The 23,801-nt window shown below is 41.7% G+C and overlaps 1 protein-coding gene across 1 annotated transcript in view; it reads right to left on the bottom strand.

Moving 5' to 3' along the window:
• Positions 1–23,801, bottom strand: part of POLR3G (RNA polymerase III subunit G) — a 236,657-nt gene that overhangs the window by 141,416 nt on the left and 71,440 nt on the right. Inside the window, exon 4 of the mRNA XM_086962996.1 lies at positions 2,243–2,296. Coding sequence (XP_086819122.1) covers positions 2,243–2,296 — 54 coding nt within the window. The remainder of the gene's footprint in view (positions 1–2,242; positions 2,297–23,801) is intronic.

Raw genomic sequence — 23,801 nt, 5'->3', positions numbered from 1 at the left:
ACAAAATGTTTTTCCACCCAAATATTTTTTTTAGCAGCATCAGGATAATTAATAACTGGGACAAAATATAAGTTACTAACTGGTACCATGCAGTTTGCAAGCAGCTCTTTGATAACAGTTTATAGGTCCCTCTGCTAGATTACGATTGTCACTCATGAAGTGCACAGTAACAAAAGAATCTCTGTGACAAAAGCAGCCAGTAACCACAAACCTAGGTACATACAATACTGCTTTTTAAGATGCATTTTATACGTTCTTTGCAGTAGGCACATTTACTCTCTGTGCTACATTAGTTAAATCACAGCTGCCACTGAACAACATTCTCCTCATACTCCAGCAGGTACATTAATCACTGGCATTCTCTTGATACTTTTATTGTTGCTGGAAAGCTGCTAATTATACAAGAAAGTTTGTGCTTTTAAAACTGTTGCCTACGGACCCCCTGGAAATGTGTCACGGACCCCTGGGGGACCGCGGAGCACAGTTGGGGAAACACCGATCTACATGATTTCACAGATTCACTTATCAGAGGCTGCTGCGACGCAACCTTACGCCTGCTTGAGGCAGACGTAAGGAGTCGCACAGCACGTTAGGTATGGGTAGTGCATGGATATTGTTGGAGTTGCAACACTCTTGCGACACAACTTCAGCCAAGCCCCCCCTAGACACCATCAGATCCAACACACATCTGTCTATCCCTGCACCACAGTGCACCACCATATGTACACAACACATCAGTGTTTGCGCAAGGGTTGAATTGGTCACATGTCACATTGGTACTGGCGCTTCCCTGCTAATGTTCGTCTTTAGCTAATTTATTTATTTAACTTAATTTTAAATTTCCATTTGTCATTGCACATTTTCTGTCAATATGTACAGTTATTGAATTAGCTGGGTTGTGTATGTATGGCATCAGTACTGTGCACATGTTTTTAATTGGGTGGGGGGGGGGTATTAGCATTTTCTGATGCAAAGGATTCTGGGACTTGTGGTGCTACGTAATGGGTGACACATGAGTCTCTGACTAACCATATATTTATATGCACTTAGGACAATTTCCATGATCACTATAACAGTGTAACACAGACAATCTATTCATGCACATTTTCTTTTCATTCCACTTACCTGGTACCACATGGCGGACGTCATTGAGAGGCAGCCCATGGACCAAGTGGGGGTGTATTGTTGTCAGGATATCCTCCTCCAGTGGGGTGAGCTGGATGCAGTGTCCAGGGCAGGCAGCAGGGAGGATTCTGTGCAGTTCTATCCTGGAGTATTTTTCCTTGACCCTCTGCTTTTCGTCCTGCCACTTTTTTTTAATGTCCTCTACAGTTCGCCTCTCCACCCCCAGGGCTGAGACAGCAGTGGCTATCTGCTGCCATAGTTCTTGCTTCTGTGCCCCACTCGTGCAATATGGTGGTAGCCCATATAGGCGATTGTGGTGCCTTACTATGTATTCCACTAACATGGTGGTCTCCTCTGCTGTGAAATTTTATTTCCTTCTCATCTCCATGTTCTCTGGCACTGGAAGCATTGTAGTAACAGTCTCTCTGTGACCAAACCTGTTCCTTCACTGTGTGCTGCTTTTATGTGTTTTGTGGTACTGGTCAATTAGTGTTAATTAGCTTCAGCTGGAGCGTGGTGGGGGATGGTAGGCAGTGGCAGCATACACCATGCCAAAATGGAGCTGCTGGCTGGAATTGGCTGCTGTGTGCCAGCTGATCCATGTTGGGGGATGGGTGGACTGGCCAGGTGTTTCCCCTTGCTAACATGACCAACAGCCTGTATTCGTAATTTACGGCCCGTAATCGTAATTTACGGCCCGTAATCGGAGTCTACGATAATTTGCTGTAAAGTCCGCCAAAGTGCCGTAAAATCCGGCCCGGTGGTGGAAATTATGGCCCGGCGGCGGACGTAAAGTTAGTAGTCGCAAGTCTATTCTGTGAATCCCGAAAAGTAGTAAGTTCATTCTGTGAATCTCGAAAGTAGTAAGTGCATTCTGTGAATACCAGATAGTAGTAAGTGCATTCTGTGAATACCAAATTGTAGTAAGTTTAGGATTTAGTCTTAAATTCATTCTGTGAATCGGGCCCAATGTTCTTGGCACGCACCAACAACTTTCTAGGTACCAGGTTAAATGCTTTGTCATTTGCACTAGAGACATTTGACAACATCTACGTTGTTTAGAATTTTCTCCAGTTCTAAACTGCCATTAAGACAGCTCACATTTCTTAATTATTACCTTTTTTGGTTATCTTTTTCCTTGGTTTTAGTTCTTTTGGAAGGCGAGCCCAGTCTGTATAGGAGAAATGAAAGATGGCTCGTTATTAGCGTACAGAAGGGGTAACAGAGTAAGACGGCCACTGATGACAAAGTGGGCTCATTACATATGTGTTATTACGTTCCCATTGTGTGAATTACATAACCATGAAATAATGGATTACAAACACGACACAAATGTGAACCATGAGAAATACGTATGAATACACAGTGCCATTTCAAAGCTCCATGCAAGCAATCGAAGGACTTGAAAAATGTGTTTACAAATATCAACAAGATAGACACTGACGCTCCAGGTCCATAATAATAAAAGGATCACCAGAAAAATGCTGGAATTTATATTAGTTGGTGAACTTAACCACATTAAATGGCCAAACCGTAACAAATCTTTTGAATATGGCAACTTATTTGCTACTCAATTGAAGACATTCTAGATGGTTGCAACACAGTAGAAAGATAAGGTCAGAAATCATTTATCCGATAACCAAACTGGCATTACAATATTAAATGATAAAAAATTAATGATAAAAATGCATACAATTTGTCTTTGATAAAAACTTGACGTGATAAAATGGAGTTCTAACTTTCTAACTGCTGACACAACCTTTAAATACCTGATATCGAACCCAATTGGAATGTAAATGTAAGACATTGCAAGTGAGCACCAGTCTCTGTGACTAAGGGAACCGAAATCTTTTATTTCACGATTAATTCAGGGCAGAGAACTCAATGGATGAAAACCATGCAGATGTTAAGGCAGCTGTTTAGTGCTATGATAATCATTTCCATCACCATTTTAATCCTGTCAAGAAAGACTTTGACCACGTTTTGCCCCATTGGATTTGAACTGAAATGCAAGAAGCATACAGATATCCCAGAAAACCAAGGTGTTCTGTGCTTAGAGGAACCAAGGATTGTAATAGCAGGGCCTAGACCGAAAACAGGTTGGATCTTAACATTTTGCACAATTCAAGATTTGTTTGTTGTGGATAATAGGGGTGGGCAGAACTCATTGAATTTCATTCCGCACAGTTACATAAAAACTCTGCATTTCTGCGTGCGAGCGGAATTTGGCACGTCATGCTGCGCATGCTCACTTTTATCGCCAGGAGCTTGTTACACACTGCGAAATCAGGAAGACCAGCACCATGTGCCACGCCACAGGGAGCTGCTTCTTTGCTGCTACTCAAGTACATTTTCTACTCGAGTAGCAGCCTTCGCACCACGAATAGTTACGACCACCCGTATTGAGAAAATTTCAGCGGTGCCATTCTAGCACCCAAAAATTGCTCCAGGGACACATTCGCTACCCAACTGATCATTAGCAACTGTGAGAAAAAACTTGGTTGGTGGAGTTTTTCCAGAACTCAATTTTACACAGGCATAACAACGCAAACTCTGTTGGAGGAGCAGAATTTATCACCTACACCTAGTGAATAACCAAACAAGATTGTTAAAGGTTTTGGAAGTTACCACAGAAAAGTCAGGGCCTCCAGTAAAAAACTTTCCTGAATTTATGAATCTTGATATAATAACCAGTACTGGAGTGGAAGACTCTTAAAGGGCTGTATTGTAATTGGCCCTCTTTCAGGATTACCCCCCAAACCTTTTGGGCCTTCACCCCTACTGTTTTTGCAATGCGTTTTTGTTGGCTTTTAGGACAATGTGCACTTTACCACTTATGACCAGTGCTAAAGTGCTTGTGCTCTCCTTTAAAAATGGCAGAATTGGCTTACTTCGACCTGAGACACGTTTTAAAAGGGCTGTCATTGCAGCCAGTGAGCAGTTTGGAACAGCCAATTTAACTTGGGAAAATAAAAACTTTTACCAGATCCAAAACCCCATTTTTTAATACATATACCTTACCTCGAGGGTAGACCCTAAACTGAGAATTTGCAGGGTGCATAGTGCTTAAAAAGTGGGACATATTCTGTTAAGTTTTATATGTCCTTGTAGTGAAATACTTTAAATGTTTTCACTACTGTGAGACCTACCTCTCAGATAGGATACTATTGGGTTCCCGTATATAGCTTTTGTGTGGTAACAGATTGAAATGTCATGTTTGGTGTATAAGGGGCTGAAATTTAAAACCTTCTTTCATGGTAAAGTTGGATTTTGAGTCACAATTCTGAAAATGCCACTTTTAGAAGGTGGTCATGTTCCGGTCCTAACCATTTGGTGCTTGCAGCCTGTCTCCCAGGCCACATGACTAGCAGTAGCAGGGAGTTGACCTTTGTGTATTTCTACCCGACTATCACACAAAAGCAGCACTAGCTGTTGGAAGGATGGCCCATCTTGACAGAATGGGAGGGTCAGAGCTGTTCACAGAGAAACTTACATTTAAAAAAAACTACCTCAGCTCTCACACTCAGAACTTCCCACTAGATGTTTGTGACCCCAGAAAATCTGGGATGAGGGCAGGGTGGAAGGAAATTCAAGCACCATCTGTGAAGGGAAAGCTCTAAAAGTTTTCCCCACTTCAGAGCTGGTATCAGTTATAAAAATAAAATCCTCAGACCCACTCTTCAGTTCACTCTCGGAGCTGAGGACTCTCGGGATGACTGCTATAGCCTGTGCACTTCATAAGACTGCCCTGATGCTCCAAAGGGACTGCTCTGCTGCCTGCCCTGTGCCTACTACTTGAGACCTGCTTTTCTGCTTGCACCCTGGAACACTAGAACGACTCAAAGGGCTAGTTTGCTGGCCTTTCCAGAGTTACATGGCCACAAAAAGCGGCAACCTAAAAAGCACACCTTGATCCAGCTTGAAGTAAGCTCTGACCCTTTATGTGGTGCCTCCAGTCCAGGCAAAATCTGAATCTTGAAACTTAATAAAAATTCTGCCAAAATGTGCTCGGAGAACCGGGAGGAGACAGACCTTCCTGCTCACCAATCCCGCCCAAGTGAAATCGCTGCTGGGCCTTACTTTTTCGGTGCTCCCCCTACATTCTTCTCCCCAGGAGCAAATCCTATTTAGCAGCTCCTCACTTGGAGAGTATCTAGCCTCCAGGAGCACTCATGGAATACAGCTTGCAGCTTTGTCCCACTGACTTCCAAAAAAGAGACTAAATCCGAACATGGAACTCTTCATAGTGACTTCGCCCAGTGGCTCCATGATGATGGTGCCTCCTTCCCAGACACCAACAGCTCTCCAGCCCCTCTGAAGTTTACCTTCTCAGACATTTTTCCTCAAAAAGTTCTTCCAAGTCAGAAAATAAGAAGAGACTAGACTCAAATCCACCTCATGCATCTGTACTGCGCTCCATTGTGGTTAGCCTTACCCTTAGCCTTGGTCTTGTGCAAATGTCCGCAGTTGTTGCTTTGATCTTTTAGCCACTAGAGCGCACTAACAACTTTAAAAATTCATAACGCTGTTTCTACTAATTGGATGTTTGTGGTGTCAAATAATTTGTTGGATTTTACCCTAGTTTTCTAAATTAGTGTGTGTTTTTTTTGTGCTGGGTTCACACTTTATTACTGTTGGTCTCCTCCATAACTAATTTACACATTGCCTCTGACTGCTTTTGTGCCAACCTACCAGAAAGATAAGCACATGCTAATTTAGTGGCTTTCTGTGGTTCACCCTGACAAGAGTTGTGGCTGTTGCTTGAGACGGGTCCCAACTCCCTCCTCCAACAACCCAGTTTCTCATAGACTAACAAGAGAATAGCGAGGCCGTGCACTGTCAGTTGGTATCAATTCTTAATGCAAAAACATAAGCCCTTACATAAATGGTGCTTGCACATGGAAAGCAAGTGAAAAAGATGATGGGTGGAAAACTATTGTTTCTGGTCAGGACAAGGATAAGATGAGCGTCTGCTTCATGGAATAGTTGCAGGTTATGGAGAAAATGGCACTCTACCCAAACTCAATGAGGCACTGCATAGAAAAGTAATAAAAGGTGCATGTCTTGGAGGCAACTGCTTTTGCAAACTTAGGAATGAACAGCTCTAAAAGGAGTACAAAAGGGGGTGGTCAAGCAAGCCGGGCTGAAGACGGCTGGAATGCCAGAAACCGGTCCTCGGAAGCTTGTTTCCGGTCCAGGGAAGACATGGCTTGGCAGTTCGGGCTGGACTGTTCCCATGAGGCACAGGGTCAGACTGATTTGCATATAGCCATGTCTAAACTGGGGTTGCAGAGTGGGCAAAAGAACGGTGATGGATTAAACCAAGATCTCTTGAATGGGTGTGAGTGTTTGATTGGTTCGGATGCTCCGTCCATCACCACCCCCTTTTATACAGCTCTAAAAGGAGAGCACAGTGATATTGCATTTAGCTTAGAGATATTATCCAGAGTTTCCAAACAAAGACAGTGTGTAGTAGTTCGTGCTGTGGTGACGCTCTAGTCACCAAATGGAATATTTACGATTATTGCTTTCTGATATAGCTATGTTAAATTATGGAATGTGGAATGTTATGTGAGGAGGGCAATTAACAGCAGTTCCATGCCAGCTGAGGCTGTTGCCAGTTGGGCTGCTGCAGTCCATGTTTAATGATTTAACCTATTCCTCAACCAACATTTGTAGAGTATTCACAACATATATCGCGACAACGAGCTGTGAGAAGAGTGCAGAAGCCACGAGCCACAACTTAATAGACTCTTACTGGATACAAAGGCAGGTCGAAGAGTCATCTGTTCACAACACTGTCCGTTCACAACTCTGTTCAGTCTGTCGGGAGAGGATCTCAAAGAGCAGACAGAGCTAAGCCTGCCGTCTGAAAGCTAGAGGTTACACGAAGAAGTTAACCATGTGGCCAAAAACAGGATGAAGAAAGCCATCATGGTCAGTGAGCATGAGCAATACAAGGTTTAAGCAAGCAGCACAATTGTTGACCAGCCGACAGTCTAGTGGTTGACATTTGACATTCTACGTGCCAGCCAGTTTGCACACTGTACAGTAGATAATTAGATGTGCCATTTTTGGGTAACAGCCAATGGTCTAGTGATTTACGCGGCACATAGCCACAATTATGAAATCATGAAATTCACCCATGTAAACCACCATTTTGGGAGTATCGTGTATCAGCATACATCATAACTTCATGTCAGGATCGAAGTCGGAAACCTAGTGGTGGAGTGGTTAATGCACTCACTGTCAGCAGGGGGTTGACATCCTCCTCTCTAGCGCGCATCGTCTCAGCTTCTCGGTGTTAGCAACACAGCATGGTGATGCAGACAATTTTAAAGATCTTGAGAAATTGGGTACACCTGGTTATTTTAAATAACACGCCGTGATGCGCACACCTAAAGTATGTATTGAGAGGCGATTGTTTCACAAATACAACGTGGTGATGCACACACCAAAACAATAAAGTTCTACAATTTGAGTGCCTATTGTTTCATACCCACAGCTCGGTGCTGCGCACATCTAAGAAACTGCCTTTGTTTTGTGCACAATTATTAACATACCTAGCTTACGGTATACAGGGGTAATTTCTGGGCAAATGTGTCCTGCTCATCTTTTTTTCCGGTGATGAACACACCTTTCTAAAGGTACTGAAGATTTACTTATCAGTTGGCATGGAGTACAAAATTACAATAAGCATAACATTGTGATTATGATATCAAGAGTAACTGTCCCTATAGTTAAAGGTGATGGAGTTAGGTTCTGTCAAGTTTCATCATGCAATCTGTTGCACCACCATTCCATGAAGTACCTGTTAATACCCCCATTGTATGAAATAACCGGTTTGATGCTTTTGTTACACATCTGGGGGCAATAGGTGTTTCACATTATGGACCGGAAAGAAAGAGGTTTCTCCTGCTCCATCCGCTGGGGTTTGAAGAAAGGTCTGTCTTTAAACATCTACCTCCTCTGGTTGGCATTCAAGGAGAGGATGACCCTGATGAGTATTTAGAGACTGTTAAGAAGTTAGAACTGTGTTTTGCATGCAGCCAAGTCTGGTCATTAGGCACAAGTTCAAGAGAAAACAAAAGTCAGGTGAAGATGTGGATGCATTTGTGTCAGCTGTCACAAAGTCATGTGCAAACTATCAGTTTAAGGGTTTCAATGAGCAACTGGTCAGGGATCAATATATTTGTAAATGCTCAGACAAAACGATCCAACAGAAGCTTCTGTCTATGGGAAATCCTTCACTTGAAGAAACGATCAGCATGGCAAAATGTCTTGAATTGTTCAAAGCTTCTGTTAGGGAACTTGAAGAGAAGTCCCCTGAAGAGGTTTGTGCAGTTAAGATCAATGAGTTTACATCATACGGTCATACCTTTAAAAAAAACCTCAGCTAATCCAGAGTTGTTGGACAATCTCCGCCCCATCCCTCTACTCTCCTACATCTCTAAAATCGCAGAGAAGGTTGTGAATAAACAATTAGTGGCACATATCAACTCACACAATCTTCTACATTCTACACAGTCAGGTTTTAGAAAATCCTTTTCAACTGAGTCAGCACTCCTCTTTGCAATAGAGCCTATACGAAGACTGGTAGACGCCGGTCAGACGGTGGCCTTGGTCCTGTTGGACCTAAGCACCGCCTTCGACACAGTACCCCACAAACTACTTCTTCAGTGTCTCCAGGTGTGCAGACTGGATGGGGTAGCACTAAAGTGAATGTGGTCCTTCTTGAAAGATCGTAGCTTCCAAGTTGTACAGCACCCATATCGATCTAAGATTCTGCCACTCCTTCATGGGGTTCCACCAGGCTTTATCCTAAGCCCCACCCTTTAATCTGTATATCGGCCTGCTGGCTGATATTATGGACAAGTACAGGATCTCTATGGTATCATACGCTGATGACACTCTGCTTGTAGTGACCCTTGCTCAAGACTCTTTTGAGCCAGCGATACGGTTCTCTTCACGTCTCAATGACATGGCCTCATGGATGTCAAATAACTGCCTAAAATTGAATGGTAGTAAGACAGAGGTCATGATCATTGGGTACTCTCCCTCCATCTGGGGTTCAGCCTGGTGGCCCCAAAGACTAGGGCCTGTCCGTACACCTAAAACAGGTAAAGAATCTTGAAGTGGGGCTCGATCCTTAACTTTCCTTCGAGTCCCATACTAGAAAGGTAGCAGGGAGCTGTTTTAGGATCCTCAAGATGCTAAAAAAAAACCTTAGACATTCTTCCTGTATCAGCAAGAAAACCATAGTTCACATCTTGGTACACTCGCAACTGGACTACAGGAATGTCCTATATCTGGGTACGCCAAAACGCTGCCTGCAACGCCTCCAACAAATTCAAAATACGGCGGCATGCTGTATCCTTAATCTACCAAGGCGTGCCTCAATGACAGAAGCCCTTGAAGCCCTTGACTCCCTTGACTCCCTTCACTGGTTGTCAATTGGAAAGAGAAACCTTTTCAAACCCTTATGCTTATGTCACCGGACCATACAGGGGAAAGGCCCAAGCTATCTGCATGATTTTCTAACGCCTCACAATCCCAGTCAACAGCTAAGATCGACAGCACACCTGCTCAAAATACCCAAGATAAAAAAGGCAAGGATGGGAGCATGCTCATTTGGCCACCTGGCGGCCAAAAACTGGAACACACTCCCACCTCTGCTGCGTGCAGAGAAATCTGAGCACACCTTTTGCAAAGGCCTGAAAACCTGGCTAGATCAATTCTAGTCCAGTTCTCCTCCCACTCTAGCTCACGTGCTTCTGAGCGCAGCGACACACCTATAGGGGTAGCCAGGCGCTCTATAAATGACCTATTTTATTATTATCAAAGACATTAACATGACGGGACAACAATTGTTCAAAAAAGCTAACACTTGCTTTAGATTTGGCAAAGCAACTCAAGCAAGTGGGAACAGTGTGTCCTGCGAAAAGTGTCACATGCAGAATTTGTGGAAAAGTCAGTCACTTTGCCAAAGTGTGTCAAAGTGTCAAAAATAGTGGAGGAAATGCCTAGTTCAACAGGAGTAGTGTGACCAATACTGGTATTGCAAATGTGTCTGAAGTTGAATATGATGAGTTAGAAAAAGTCCTGAAGATCCAAGATGATCTCAGAGATATGGTGATAGTTGTGGGTGAAGACAGTCATAAGAGCAGATGCCTCTGTATGTGTTTATTCCTATGCCAAAATTGGAGTAGGCAACAAAAAGGTTAATTTACTGGTAGACTTGGGTGCCAGAATAACTATGATTACGTAGGGAAGGTTTGAAGAAACAATGGGAAAAACATTTGGAACACCTTGACAGGGCACCTGTATCTTATGAGGGGCGCAAAATAGAACTTGATGTTTTTTTTCGGTCATTTTGAAAATTGAAAGAAGAAAAATTCTTGGAATAGTTTATGTTGCCATAAAAGGGTTGTCAATCCTGGGGTGGTTTCACCAAGGGCTATTTCAAATGTTTCTTAGACTAGGCACAAAGGCACAGGTCTCTTTGGTAGAATCCACAGGTTTTGCAGAAGGAATCCGCATACACTTCACTTCTGTTTTTAGTGACCAACAAGGCATGTTTAAGGGTTTCACTCTCCAGATAAAGGTGAAAGAAAGTGATTCCGGTCAAACACTGGTTGAGAAGTGTACCTTTTAGTGTCCGGGATAAGTTGGAACAAGAGTTGAATGATTTGTGTAAAAATTGGATAATGAAACCTACTGAGTACTCATTAAGGTGGTTTCCTTTGGTTGTGGAAAGAAAGAAGAATGGGGATTTGAGAGTTTGTGTTAACTTGCGCAGCCTAAACACATTTGGGTTGACTACCATCCACGGACCAAAGTATATGAGTTGCTGACCATGATCAATGGGTCCAAGGGGTTTTCAGAACTGGATTTAGCACAGCTTACCATCGGGTAAATGTTTCAGGGTCGCAAAGGATTAAGGACTTTCCCTAGTTCCCATATCTTTCATGTAATACACAATTTTTCTTACTCCATTTCTTCTCTAGATTCAGCTATTTTTTCAACTTTAATCTTCTGATTCTACCAAAGTGATGCTAGATTCAAATTAGCGATCCTGACTTCTGAGAATTTAGCATCTATTTTTAAGTTTGCATCTCTAGGAGAAGTAATAATTACATTTTGCAATTAATTATTACTCCTTATTGGAAGTGAGTGCCGACAACGATAGACCAACCATCATCTAATTTGCTATAATAAGACAGGGAAATAGAGCGTCCTTTGATTTGAAACCAATGAGTACCGTTGCTTAATAAAAAAAGTTCTCATATTTTCAATAGATCACTACATTTACACTTCACAAATCTTTGGGGAGTCCTATTTTTTATTTTAATGTAATGAGTGTTCTTTTCTATTCATAGAAATGTATGAATTATTTTGTAAATGTTATTAAAGAACTCCTCTGAGCATTTGATGGGAATGATCCTTAGTAGGTAGCTAATGGATTCTATTGTGCCCAACCAAGTGAGGAATTTTATGGGACCATGACTTGATAATACGAGTTATCTTTGTGATCTCTAGGTTCTCATGATGATATAGAGTCTCCCACAGGTAATTTTTAACTCACAGGGCAAGGTACTTTAAAAACCTGTTTGCCAGGTCAGTCCAGATTTTCCCAACATATTTTTATTGCAGAGGACATTAAGGGGGTGAATGTCAGATTGGTCATGTTAAGGGAATAGCCAGATGCTCGAGCATATTTCCCAATTGTTTCCATAAGGGCAGGAAACAGGAATGGATGTTTCAGCTGGTTCCGTAATGATTAAAATGTCACTCGCATACAATGAGGTTTTAAAGCTGTGCTTTTCAATTTGTATTATGGCAATTTCTGGGTTCTGATTCTTATTACAAAGTGTTCAATGGACAATAAGAACATTGAAGGAGAGAGGGCATCCCTGTCTAGAACCTGACTTTAAAGAATATGTATATGTAAGGGTATTTTTGCATCTGGAACAAGCCTTGTTCTAGATGTCAAGATGTCATGACAACACATGACATCACACCCAAGATTTTGAATAGCCTTGATTTCTTGGAACTTTGGAATGTGTTCTTTCAAATGACTGAGACCGGTTACCTGGTCAAGCTGTGGCATGGATGGGTTCTCTTTTTCCTTGGAATAAACATAAGAACTTTATACCCGTTACCTGTGTCCTGCGTGATCCTTTCAACTGCATGAGGATCTTACACTGGCATAGTCGGCAGCTGAAAGGACGAGGGACCCAACAGCCTCAACTTTCTCAAAATTTTCTGAGCTTTGTGCTACTCTCAAGGTACTGTACGTTTTTATTCTTTCAAGGGTTGGGAGCCCTTGCTCTGCTGTCAGTTGTCCTGGGATTACCACTGGAATGATCTGCAAACATACCTTTAATTTAAATCCCACTCATTACTACAAAGACTAGGAATTTTCCTTTACTTTCAGGCTCTGTATTTGGTGGCAGCGCTAAAGTTTACATCATTCTTTGCACATCCTGAGGTTTGGATTTTGTTTGGATTTGGAGCGTCCCCGCACACTCGCCCTGTCTTCATGTCCTTTGTGGGGTTGGGAGACTGTTTCTTCTGTGCAGTCTCATCCTTGTTACAACTTACTCCATTCTCTCATCAAGAGTTTCGTTTTGGTGTCTGCAGACTATAGCAGGTTCTGGCATGTGATCTGCATTTGAAGTGGGACGTATGGTTTTTTTTACTTGTAGCTATTTGGTACATTTTATTTACAAGTTTGGAAGTGGAAGCTTGGGAGACCTCTGGCGTAAGTTCAATTTCAAAAGCAAACTTCTACGAACTTTTGTTTAACATCATGATCGCTTGAAAAAAAACTTAACTTGTTGAAGATTCTTCTCTTTGTGCTCTGGATTTCATTCATGTTCCTTTGCTTCCCATTGTCCTTTGAAATCACGCCCCTTTATGTAACGTGTTGTGCTTGGTGGCCATTTTGAGTTTATCATTTTGTTTTCTTGGTTGCTTAGCAACAGAACGAGTGGGCGTACTCTTTCAGGCCATACCAGCTGTCATTCATTTTTTTGGTTTCGCTTGTTATTTCGGTGAGACACACACCGTTTTCTCTACCTTCGGGAACCTGGAAGTGGTATGTACAATTAACTTTGCTTGTTCTTTCAGTGACACGCACACTGATATTCATAGCTTTCAGATACTTTTTGAGCAGTGACTCACTTGATTTGCATGTCATGTCAGTAGCAAGCTTACTATTCCTCATAATTCACAGTGGAATGCACATTTGACTTTGCGTGTTCTTTCAGTGACACGCACACTGATACTCATATCTTTCAGTTACGTTTGGAGCAGTGGCACACTCACTAAGCCCCATTGTTTACTGTTATTTCAGTGGAATTCGCCATCAATCCTGAGGACATTTTTATTACATAGATTGTCACATTGCTGTGTAATTCAATCAAGTCAGTTTTGTTTTTTTCATGCGAGATAAATTTACTGTTTGTTAACCAGCCATGCAAAATGTAACAAGTCTATAGATGATAAGATCAGGGACCAATTCATGCAACATAGAAACGGTCCGTGAAGAACCTTGCCAACTAAATCACCTCATCTAACGAGGGTTCATCTTTTAGCCAAAGAAGGGTTGAGCATTCTTTAAAATGTGTTGACACCTTGAAGAAAGACAAACAGGTCTTGGTTCAGGTTGTCAAAGAAGAGGCTAAAACATTGGCTAAAACTGATAACTCTACTAAATCAAAAAAATTATCCTTTGTTCCGAATTGTTTTAGGTGTGATAAAGTTGGGCACTTTGCCAATGATAAAAAATGTCCAGCTCTTAATGTTGTATGTTCTAAATGCAAGAGGAAAGGACATATTTCTACTGTTTGCAAAAGCAAAATGCCTTCTTCCATTGTCAATGTGTAGAAGAAGAAACATTGGAAGAAGACTTTGTCTGTGGGCAAATTGTGGTCCAAGTAGATTCTGCATTAGAAGGTAAATTTTGCCCTGTTGATACAACTCAAGTGCAGGGTGAATCCACTAAAATACTCTTTGATTCGGGGGCTAAGATTACCATAGTCTCAAGAGTGTTCTATCAAAATAAACTAGCTCACAAGACTTGCCTTCTCAAACCAGACATACGCCCCTTGGCTTACGGTGGTGAGCCAATTCCATTGCATGGTTACTTCAATGGTCCATAGAGTACAAAGGGCGTTATGCTTCTGGGAAGATTTATGTTTCGCAGAAAGGAGACCGCATTATCAGCTTGTTCCATCAAGGGGATTTGGGTGTCATGCTCGACCCTGGTTCCTCTACTCCCATCAAGCTTAAAGAACATATCAACACAATACATATAAGCTCTGATGTCACCATTGTAAATCGTATCAAACAGAAGTTTCCAAGCTTATTCAGAGATGGACTTGGTTGTCTCAAGGATTTTAAATTGGAGATTCCTTTACATTCCAATTCACAACCCTACAGCTGCAAGGCTAGGAGTGTACCCTTAGTAGTGAGAGACGAGATGAAAAAAGAGTTGGATAAACTCAAAGAAGGGGGAATTATCAAAGAAGTTAATGGCATTGATTGGCTTGCTCCTGTTGTAGCAGCTCGCAAGGCCAACGGGTCCCTCCGCTTATGTGTGGAATTGAGACAACTCAACAAGTGTGTAGTGGTGGATCATTATCCACTACCCAATATTTCAGAACTGTGGACATTGTTGGGGGGGGGGGGGTAAGGTCTTCAGCACTATTGATTTGGTGTCAGCCTATCATCAGATTGAGCTTGCAGAAACTTCAAGAGATTATAGTTCATTTATAACTCCTTTTGGAACATTTTGTTTGAATGCTGTTTGGGCTGGTGTCAGCGGCAACAGTCTTTCAGCGAGTAATGAAGAGGGTACTTAAGGGTTGTAAAGGTGTCTGCGTCTACCAAGGCGACATACTTGTATTTGCAAATGATCACAAAGAACAGGAGGACCTTCTCAATGTTGTTTTGGGTAAGCTTGAGGAGGCTAATCTTACTGTTAAATTGGAAAAGTATCAGTTTGGAACTTCATCTATCCGCTACTTGGAGCACACAATCTCAGGAAATGGAATTGCACCCAAGTCTAATTTGATTTACACCATTTCTCGCATGCCTTCCCCTTCTTGCAGAGAGGAACTCATGAAGTTCTTTGGTATTATCGAATACTATAATACATTTATTGAAAGTTTTGCTGAATGTTGCCTCATCTTGAGGGGGCTTCTTAAAAAAAGGTTCTGAGTTAAGGTGGAGTGCATACTGTGACAATCAGTTTACTTCCCTTAAAAAGAAAATTAGTAATGCTCCCAAATATAGGAGTGTTGATCCCTCGAAAAGTTCCATAGTTACCACTGATGCCAGTCTTAAGGGATTAGGAGCTGTTCTCCAACAGGAAGCCGAAAATGGTATGGAGACCATCATGTTTGCCTCACGAGGGCTCAAGGACTCGGAGTCTCGCTACTCGGTTATCGAGCGTGAGGCTCTTGCTGTGTTTTGGGCAGTCAGAAAATTAAAAAAAATTCTGTGGGGAACAAAGTTCTTAGTCAAGACTGACCACAAACCTCTTTGTGGGATATTTTCTAAAAAAGGGATAGATTTGGTCTCTAGCAGAATAATCAAATGGGTTATAGCATAACAAGAATATAATTTTGAGATCAGGATGAGGATGAGACTAGTGTTGCTGATGCCCTTTCGAGGTTGGTTGAGGTAACTCTTGATGATGCCCCTGATGAAGATTGGGATGAAGAATATTTCATTTGTGTCCAGTTGGGGAAGAGATTATTGATGAATGTCAGTGGCGTCTTAAGCTGTGTTCAGATCCGGTTTTGCCTGAGGTAGTGTCCCTAATCTAGAGAGGCTGACACACCAAAAGGCAGGCGTCTGAGGAGGGATGCAAGTTCTGGGGGTCAATGATGAGTTGACCGTCTTGATGAGTTACTTGTACGTGGGGCAAGGCTTGTACCTCCATCTAATCTTCGTATGATGCTAATTGACTTGGCACATGAGTCTCACTCTGGGATGTCAAAAACGAAGGAGGCTTTGATCCTCTTACTGGTATGGATCTACATGTTGAAAGGGTGGTAAAAGACTGTGTGGTGTGTTTCATGAGTGATAAGTCAAAGGTAGTGAGGGTCCAGCCCCTGGTTGTCAGGGATCTTCCCTGTGGACTGTGGAAGGAGGTGGCTTTAGTTATAGTGGGTCCCATCCATTCCAATGGTCAGCAAGTTTTTATGTTAGTGCTTCTAGACTTGTTTTCAAGGTGGCCAGAAATTCACTTTACATCTAGTATAGGGACTGCCCAGGTAATAAAATTTCTTGAGTCTCTCATAGCTAGGGAGGGTATCCTGAGTAGATTATCACGGACAATGGGGGGCAATTGGTCTTAAAGGAAATTGAGAAATATTTCAAGAACCGGGGCACCAAGCACAAGAGATGCTCTGTTGATCACCCAGAAACCAATGGCATGGTGAAAGGTTTAATAGAGTGCTGATAGAGACCATCTCTTGGGCCAAAGATTCTGGTCTCAAATAAAAACAGCAGGTTATCAAAAAGGTGGAGAGTTAAAGGTTAACTCCCCAAAGTTCCACTGGTAAGTCTCCTTTTGTCCTCTTCAAAGGGAGGGCTCCATGCTCCCTGGTAGAGCCTTCTTGGGGAGGTTGCTTGAAGAGTCCATTTCTGATTCTCCGTCACATGAAGCCACTTTGGGTTGGCATGTTAGAGAGAAAGCCATGTGCTTGGCTAGGAAATTGTATTTTGATTCCAATAATTCTACTAAGGATACAGCTGTCTAAATTGGGGACTTGGTTGTCACCAGACTTCCAGGTTCCAAAGTCAAGTTCTCGAAACCTAGAAAAGTTATTAAAGTGTTCAAAAATGCTGTGAGAACTCAGGACCACAGAATTTGGAATTTAAGTAGAGCTTCTGTTTCTTCTGGTTCAACTTCTGATTCTGTATAGCCTTGATTTCTTGGAACTTTGGAATGTGTTCTTTCAAATGACAGAGCGGTTACCTGGTCAGTCGGTGGCATGGATGGGTTATGACTTTCCAGGGAATAAACTTAACTTCACAACTGTTACCGGTGTCCAGCGTGATCCTTTCAGCTGCATGAGGGTCTTACAGGCATAACAAATTTAAACTGGCATAGCTTGGGATGAAGAGCCATAATAAATATTTTAAGTTGTCGCCAAAGCCAAATTTCTTACGTACATAATGGAGGCATGGCTATGCCACCTTATCAAACACTTTATCAGCATTGACTACTTTTACTACTTCTGCTGATGTTGTGTTTAGGGTGTTCTAGTATATGACAGAAGAAGGGTCTTATAGAGTCAATCATCAACCTTCCAATCATGAACTCTGCCGGATAGTAACCAATCAGAGAAGGTAGGACCTTTTCTAAACTTTAAGCCATTATTTTTGCGTAGATTTTATAATCTAGGTTATTGATGATATTGGCCTATAGTTTTTTAGCAGAGTTAAATATTTCCCTTATATTGTATACAAGAGTTATAGTTGCCTCTGTAGTGGTTACTCAAATTTCTGATTTCTCATCAAATTTGAAGAGATTGACCAGCGGAGGTTTTAATTATTACCAAGATCTTTGGTAGAATCACGAAATCAGTCCTTCAGGAGCTTTCCATTCCTTGTGTTTTTTTTATTATTAGATATATCATCTATACTTAAAAAGGCTTTTTGATCATCTGCCAGTATTAGGATATGTATCTCATTTGGAAATGTAATGCCTTCTTAAGGGTGAACAGTTTTATTTGCATGATCTAAATGTTGGTAACATTCAAGGAAGCCTTCTGATATGTTCGGAGGGTCTGAGTATATTGCGCTATCTCTATCTTTGATTGTGAGGGTGTGTCTAGAGTTTTTTTGGATTTAAGATATAGTGCTAAATCTTTCCCTGCTTTATTACATTCACATGGGTAATGGAGTTGTGTTTGGTTATCCATTGTCCTGCTCTAGAACTTAGAATCTTATATTTGTATTTCGTATTACTCACAAAAATCAGTCAGCTTGTTGTCCCTTCTCAGAACGGAATTGTAATTCCAATTAGTTAAATGTCTATTTCTATGGCCTTCAATTTTTCATGTGCTATGTTATTCATTTGTGCTCTGATACCAATCATAGTTCCCCTAATTTTTGCTTTAAAGTTGCCCCTCTGATGGTGGGCTGTAATATTTCTTAGGATTTTGAATTTTTTTTTATAATTGCCTCTTTTATTCCTTTTCTATATGTTGGGTCTTTAAAATATCTGGATTAAATTTTCACGTTTTGCCTTCTTTTAGTCAAATCTAGTTAAAATGTTATGGCTGAATGGTCCCAGATTACCATAGGTTCAATTGACGTTTTTACTATATCGTGCACAATGGTTTTGGAGCTCAAACTATAATCCATTCTGGAGTGAATCTGATTGGGGTGGGAGAAATGTGCAGTTGGGTTCATCAGGATGTTGTAATCTATGTGCATCCTTGAGCTCATACTGGTCACACACATTCGTATAGCACAGTTGACACTTTCAGAATAGCATACCTGCACTGATTAGGAGACAAAGTCTGAAGGTTGGGAATCCAACTCTTCGCTCATACCATTGTACTGGTCCCCTTCATGAAGCAGAGCAGCTCCTACACAGCTAGAACCATGTGGTCACTGCATGCCACTCTGTTCATGGTTCACAGTTCCTTAGGCAAGGCTCGTGCATTATCAGCATAATCTCCGAAGTCTCAGATTTCAGATGTGCATATTTCTTTCAGGTTTGAGTGTTTTATAGCAAATTAAACGCTGATAAGAGGAGCATGGATGCGGAAACTCTTCCCCAAGTGTTCATCTTCCCTAAGCATCTATCTTCCTCACTGCCAAGCTATTTGGTTTTCAGAGCCCTCTGTTTAATCCTTAAGTCCGTTAGTTTACTTCACCCCCCAAATTTTTATGCTTTATCACCGTATCTCAGAACAAGATAAGACTGATTTCCGAAATATGTTCTGTATCTTAGTATATTCTCTGCCATACACCAGGACAATCCTCACGGGATCAAAAAATCTCTTGTGCTTAAACAGAAGATGCACTGCCACCTTAGGATCAGTCGAGTGTTCTTGTAGGTTATGTAGGAAACTCTTCCCTAATGAAGTATCGAAGCTCGTGTCTGAGCGAGTAAGCTGCAGGCCAGTCTAAAAGCTACAACATTCTGGGTGAAATAAACGAATGAACTTAAGGATTATACAAAGGACTCTGAAAAGCAAATAGCCTTGAGAACGTTGTGGGGCCACCCACCCAAATACGACAAAACACATGTTGGCTAAAAGGCAAAAGCTCACAAGATCTACTTAAGAAGAAGTGGAAGTACTAAATATTAAATCCACTACAAGAAGAAACATTTCTCACCTTTGTTTTTTCATACTACTTTGTTGTATTGAATCAAGATTTGTGCTCGGATACCAATCATAGTTCCCCTAATTTTAGCTTTAAAGTTGCCCCTCTGATGGTGGGCTGTAATATTTCTTAGGATTTTTAAAACATTTTATTAATTGCCTCTTTTATTCCTTTTCTATATGTTGGGTCTTGTAAAATAACTGGCTTACATTTTCAAGTTTTGCCTTCTTTTATTCCAATCTAGTGAAAATGATATGGCTGAATGGTCCCAGATTACCATAGGTTCAATTGACATTTTTACTATATTGTGCACGATGGTATTGGAGCTCAAACTATAATCCATTCATCTTCCCTAAGCGTCCATCTTCCTCACTGCCAAGATATTATGCCTCATGTTTGCCTCATGATATTATATTATATATTGACCACCCAGAATTTTTCATGAAAAATAAAATGCAAAATCGAGGTGCTATAAAAAGGACTTTAACAATGAGCTGTAAATTACCACATGCATATCATGCATGTTAAACAATATCATCAACACCATATAGCACTCGCTTGCAGCATTAATCTTTACATTAAATGAGGATCATGGCTGCAACAAAGTTGTCAAGCACAGTGCCTTTTTGGGTAACGCTTCTAGTCATGGGGGCCTGCCTTGATGACAGATTCAGACGCCAGTGTCACTTATACTGCCCATAAATAAGTAATGTTTCTAGTGATGACCGGTCCAGAAAGAGACAGTTCTTGATGACTGTGGCATCTCCTGTTGTGCCCATCCTCAAAGGACAATGGAGCAGATCCACAATTGATAAGAAAATAGAGGAAGGCACCCAGTAGATGTATCTACCCACTCACACTTTGTTTAGGTCTAGCCAGCACCCATTTAACAACTCACAGACTAATATGCTTGTTAATCACCTTGGTATCCATAGCAGCAAGTGTCTGCCCAGACTGGGGGTGTGCAGTGCACAAGTCGCTGTCACTTACATGGTCTGACACATCGTGAAAGCTGAGTGGGAAATACCCTTCCACCATCACACAAAAGAAGTACAAGAGGCCCTGGAGCCAGGTGCCCCATGCCAGTGGTGGGTCCAGCAGCATCGAATAACAGAGGTGCTTATTCAGAGGAAGGGACCCTAACTGCTTTGTGTACTCTACTGAAGATGACAAGCCTGGAAAATGGAGGCTGTTTAGATTAGGACTATTGTTCTTGATGATTAGAACGACTGCCACAGGAGGATGCTCTGGAGTGTGACGTGATGATGTAGTGTACAGTAAAACACCAAATCAACACTGTTTCAATGGCTTAAATATCCCTCAATGTAATACTTCTGTAATAGAGATGATGTAGTGAATCACAAACACATGGTATCTTTAAAATGTGAATAGGAGAAAAGTTATAGGTCCAAGTATCTTGAGAATGTCATGGCCTGGAACGTTTGGACTAAAAAATAAAAAGCCTAGATAGGTGCCCAGACTAGGACAATGAAAGCCTATACCTCTATCAAAAGGTGACAGAGTTAGAAAACAGCTCAGTGCAACAATATCCACTTCTCTGGAATCCAAGGAAAAGCATAAAAAGGTGATACGATGAATTTTCGACATTACTGGATTCCACTTCTCCTCAAAATCCAGTTCACAAGTCCAGTGAAATTCCAGACAGCATATTGCATAAGGCCCTGACATTTGGACCGGGAAGACTGACAGTGTCGATCAAAGTTTGCTTCCTACAGCATCAGCATACCAAAGATATACTACAGACGTAAAAAAAAGAATTGACCCTGTTCCTTATAGGTGGACATCCTATCCACATATCCCTTGGTTATTCTGTACTCCATCATTAAGAGGAAATTTTCTCACTTCTTCAGTTGTGTCAGAGGGATATGAAGTATGGCCTCCTGGTACCAGCGATAATTATAATCACGACAGACAGCACAATTAAATAATCCATGAAACTAGATCATCTCAAGGATTTTCTGCACTCCGTATTTAATCAATCATACATAGAGACTTCAATGAATGCCCCAAACGCTGGATCAGGCACAGAAGAATTGCTCCTAACAAAGTTCATTAAACCCTCCTAATGTTCCATCATCTGGGACACATCACAGACACCGACATAGAAAGTCTTCATTACATTGTGAGAAGCTGATTAATGAATCAGACAAGTCTCAGTCCACCCTGAAAGAAGACTCAAAGACAAATGTCTGATCTCCTCCGTGAATTCTCATACTATTGCATGTACATGTAAATGGATGGCTGTCTTTGCCTCAATGCAAGCTGCTTGGGGAGACATTTCATAATGCTAGCAATGTCTACAGCCTGCCTGATGTTACAGCCGCCTTGTTTCAAATATTTCTGTTGTGTTCAGACTTTATGACTTTACAGGATATCTGATACCCCAGTGAATGGTGACGCCTAGACCGTATCTGGGGCTTACTTGAACTGCCTATTTAATCTCTCCACACCTGTTCCTTAGGGGACCACGCTTCTGACCCTAACATTGCGTCAGTTTAGGTCTGTTAGGTGCCAACTCATGACACTGGAATTTACCTCTCAGTCACTAGGATGGAGAGACCACTTCAATTTCTCTGCAATAACATACCTACCCTCCCCAGCCGCTTCTCCCTATTTCTCCTGCATTTCAACCCCTCCCTCAACTTGCCTTATTTCCTCCTAGTTTCCAATATTAATAATAAAATTCCTGTTTGTAAAGCGTGAACTTATCACCCCCTATATAGTTTTAAGGCAGTGCAGGCCATTGGGGCGATTAAGTGTGCTATTGCCCAAAGTCACATGATGCTGAGCTAAGCTGCAGCCGGTGATAGAACTGTGAACCTAACTGTGGCCGCTGTGCCACACCTCACCCCTACATTTTCACTGATCATCCTTCTCACAACATTGACACTTTTCATATTTGAACAGGCATGTGATCTCCAATTTTAAACTACTTGGGCGACCTACTCATTGGTTCACCTGTCCTGTAATTTCCTAGTACACATCTGAAAAAATTCACAGAACTTCTAACTGATGGGCAACTTGATTATTCCCCATCATGATCCCCAAAGATACAACAGATAAGCTGCTTATAATTACATCTATCCAAGTTAAAAGTTGTCCTATTATATTAAAATGAAGGTCCTCCATTACCTCAATATGAAAAAGACTGATATTGCTCTTCATGAGACCCATCAGGGGCAAAATTCAGCAAGCTGAGAAAGGAATGGGGGAGATCTGTAATAAGCATTGGTCTTGAGTCACTTGATACATGCAAGTTTGGTAAAGGCTCCAATAAAGGCAAAGTAGCCATCCTCATATGAAAATGTGTCTCTCACAGATTTTGCAAACAATGGCTTGATCCCGTGAAACATTACACTTTTATAAGTGACCACAGTCTATGAAACACTGATAGTGGGGGTGGAATATGCTGATAATCCCATAAGCTTGCCTTCTATCTAACCTATATAGGTTGCTACTGGAATTTGGCTCTACTAGGAGGGAGTGTAATCTGGCCCCTGACTGGTGGTCAACACATCCGGACAACCAATCAGGGCAATGATATTGACGGGTGATGCTACACAATCATGATAAACTTGTCAAACCGTGCCTCTTACACATAACTGATAGAAGATACACCTTCCTGTGCCCATCGCATATCCTCACAAACTGATTTCTGTCTGACACAAGTATTGCTTCTTCCTGACATTTCCTGCTATGAAATTCTACTGAGTCGGATCACAGATAACTCAAACAGGATTTTGGATATGTTGCTCTCCCCTGCTTATACTATAGTGTATGCAAACCAATAGATATAGGAACCTGCAAGAGAAGGACTTCCTTAGAATTAATAAATTAATCTACAAAGATTTGAACGAGGGATTTTGGCAGGTCAGCTCAAATATTCTCTTTAGGCAGATGTGAAGGTGTCCTTGAGAGGATTCCTGATGAAAGAATAATAGGGCCAGATGGGAACTGTTGGACTTTGCCCTTTTTGCAGGGTAATCCCTAAAGTTTTTTTGCCTTTCTCCTAGCCTTTTTTCTGACATGGTGTTGGTGGTTTTAGGACTGAGCACTTTAGCACTTCTGTCACGTGTAAAGTGCGTGTGCTCTCTGTGTTAAATATGGTAAGATTGGTCTACACCTGTTTGGCATATTTAATTTACCCGTCAATCCCTGATAAAGTGGTACCTCCTATACCCAGGGCTGGTAAATTAAATGCTACTGGTGGGCTAGCAGCTCTGATTGCGCCACCCACCCAAGTAGCCTTGCAAACCTACCTCAGGCCTCCGCCATTGCAGGGCCTGTGCGCGCAG

This window comes from Lissotriton vulgaris, chromosome 3_1 (genome assembly GCF_964263255.1).
Source record: "Lissotriton vulgaris chromosome 3_1, aLisVul1.2, whole genome shotgun sequence".
Taxonomy (NCBI): Eukaryota; Metazoa; Chordata; class Amphibia; order Caudata; family Salamandridae; genus Lissotriton; species Lissotriton vulgaris.
This window is presented reverse-complemented; position numbering and strand designations above follow the sequence as displayed.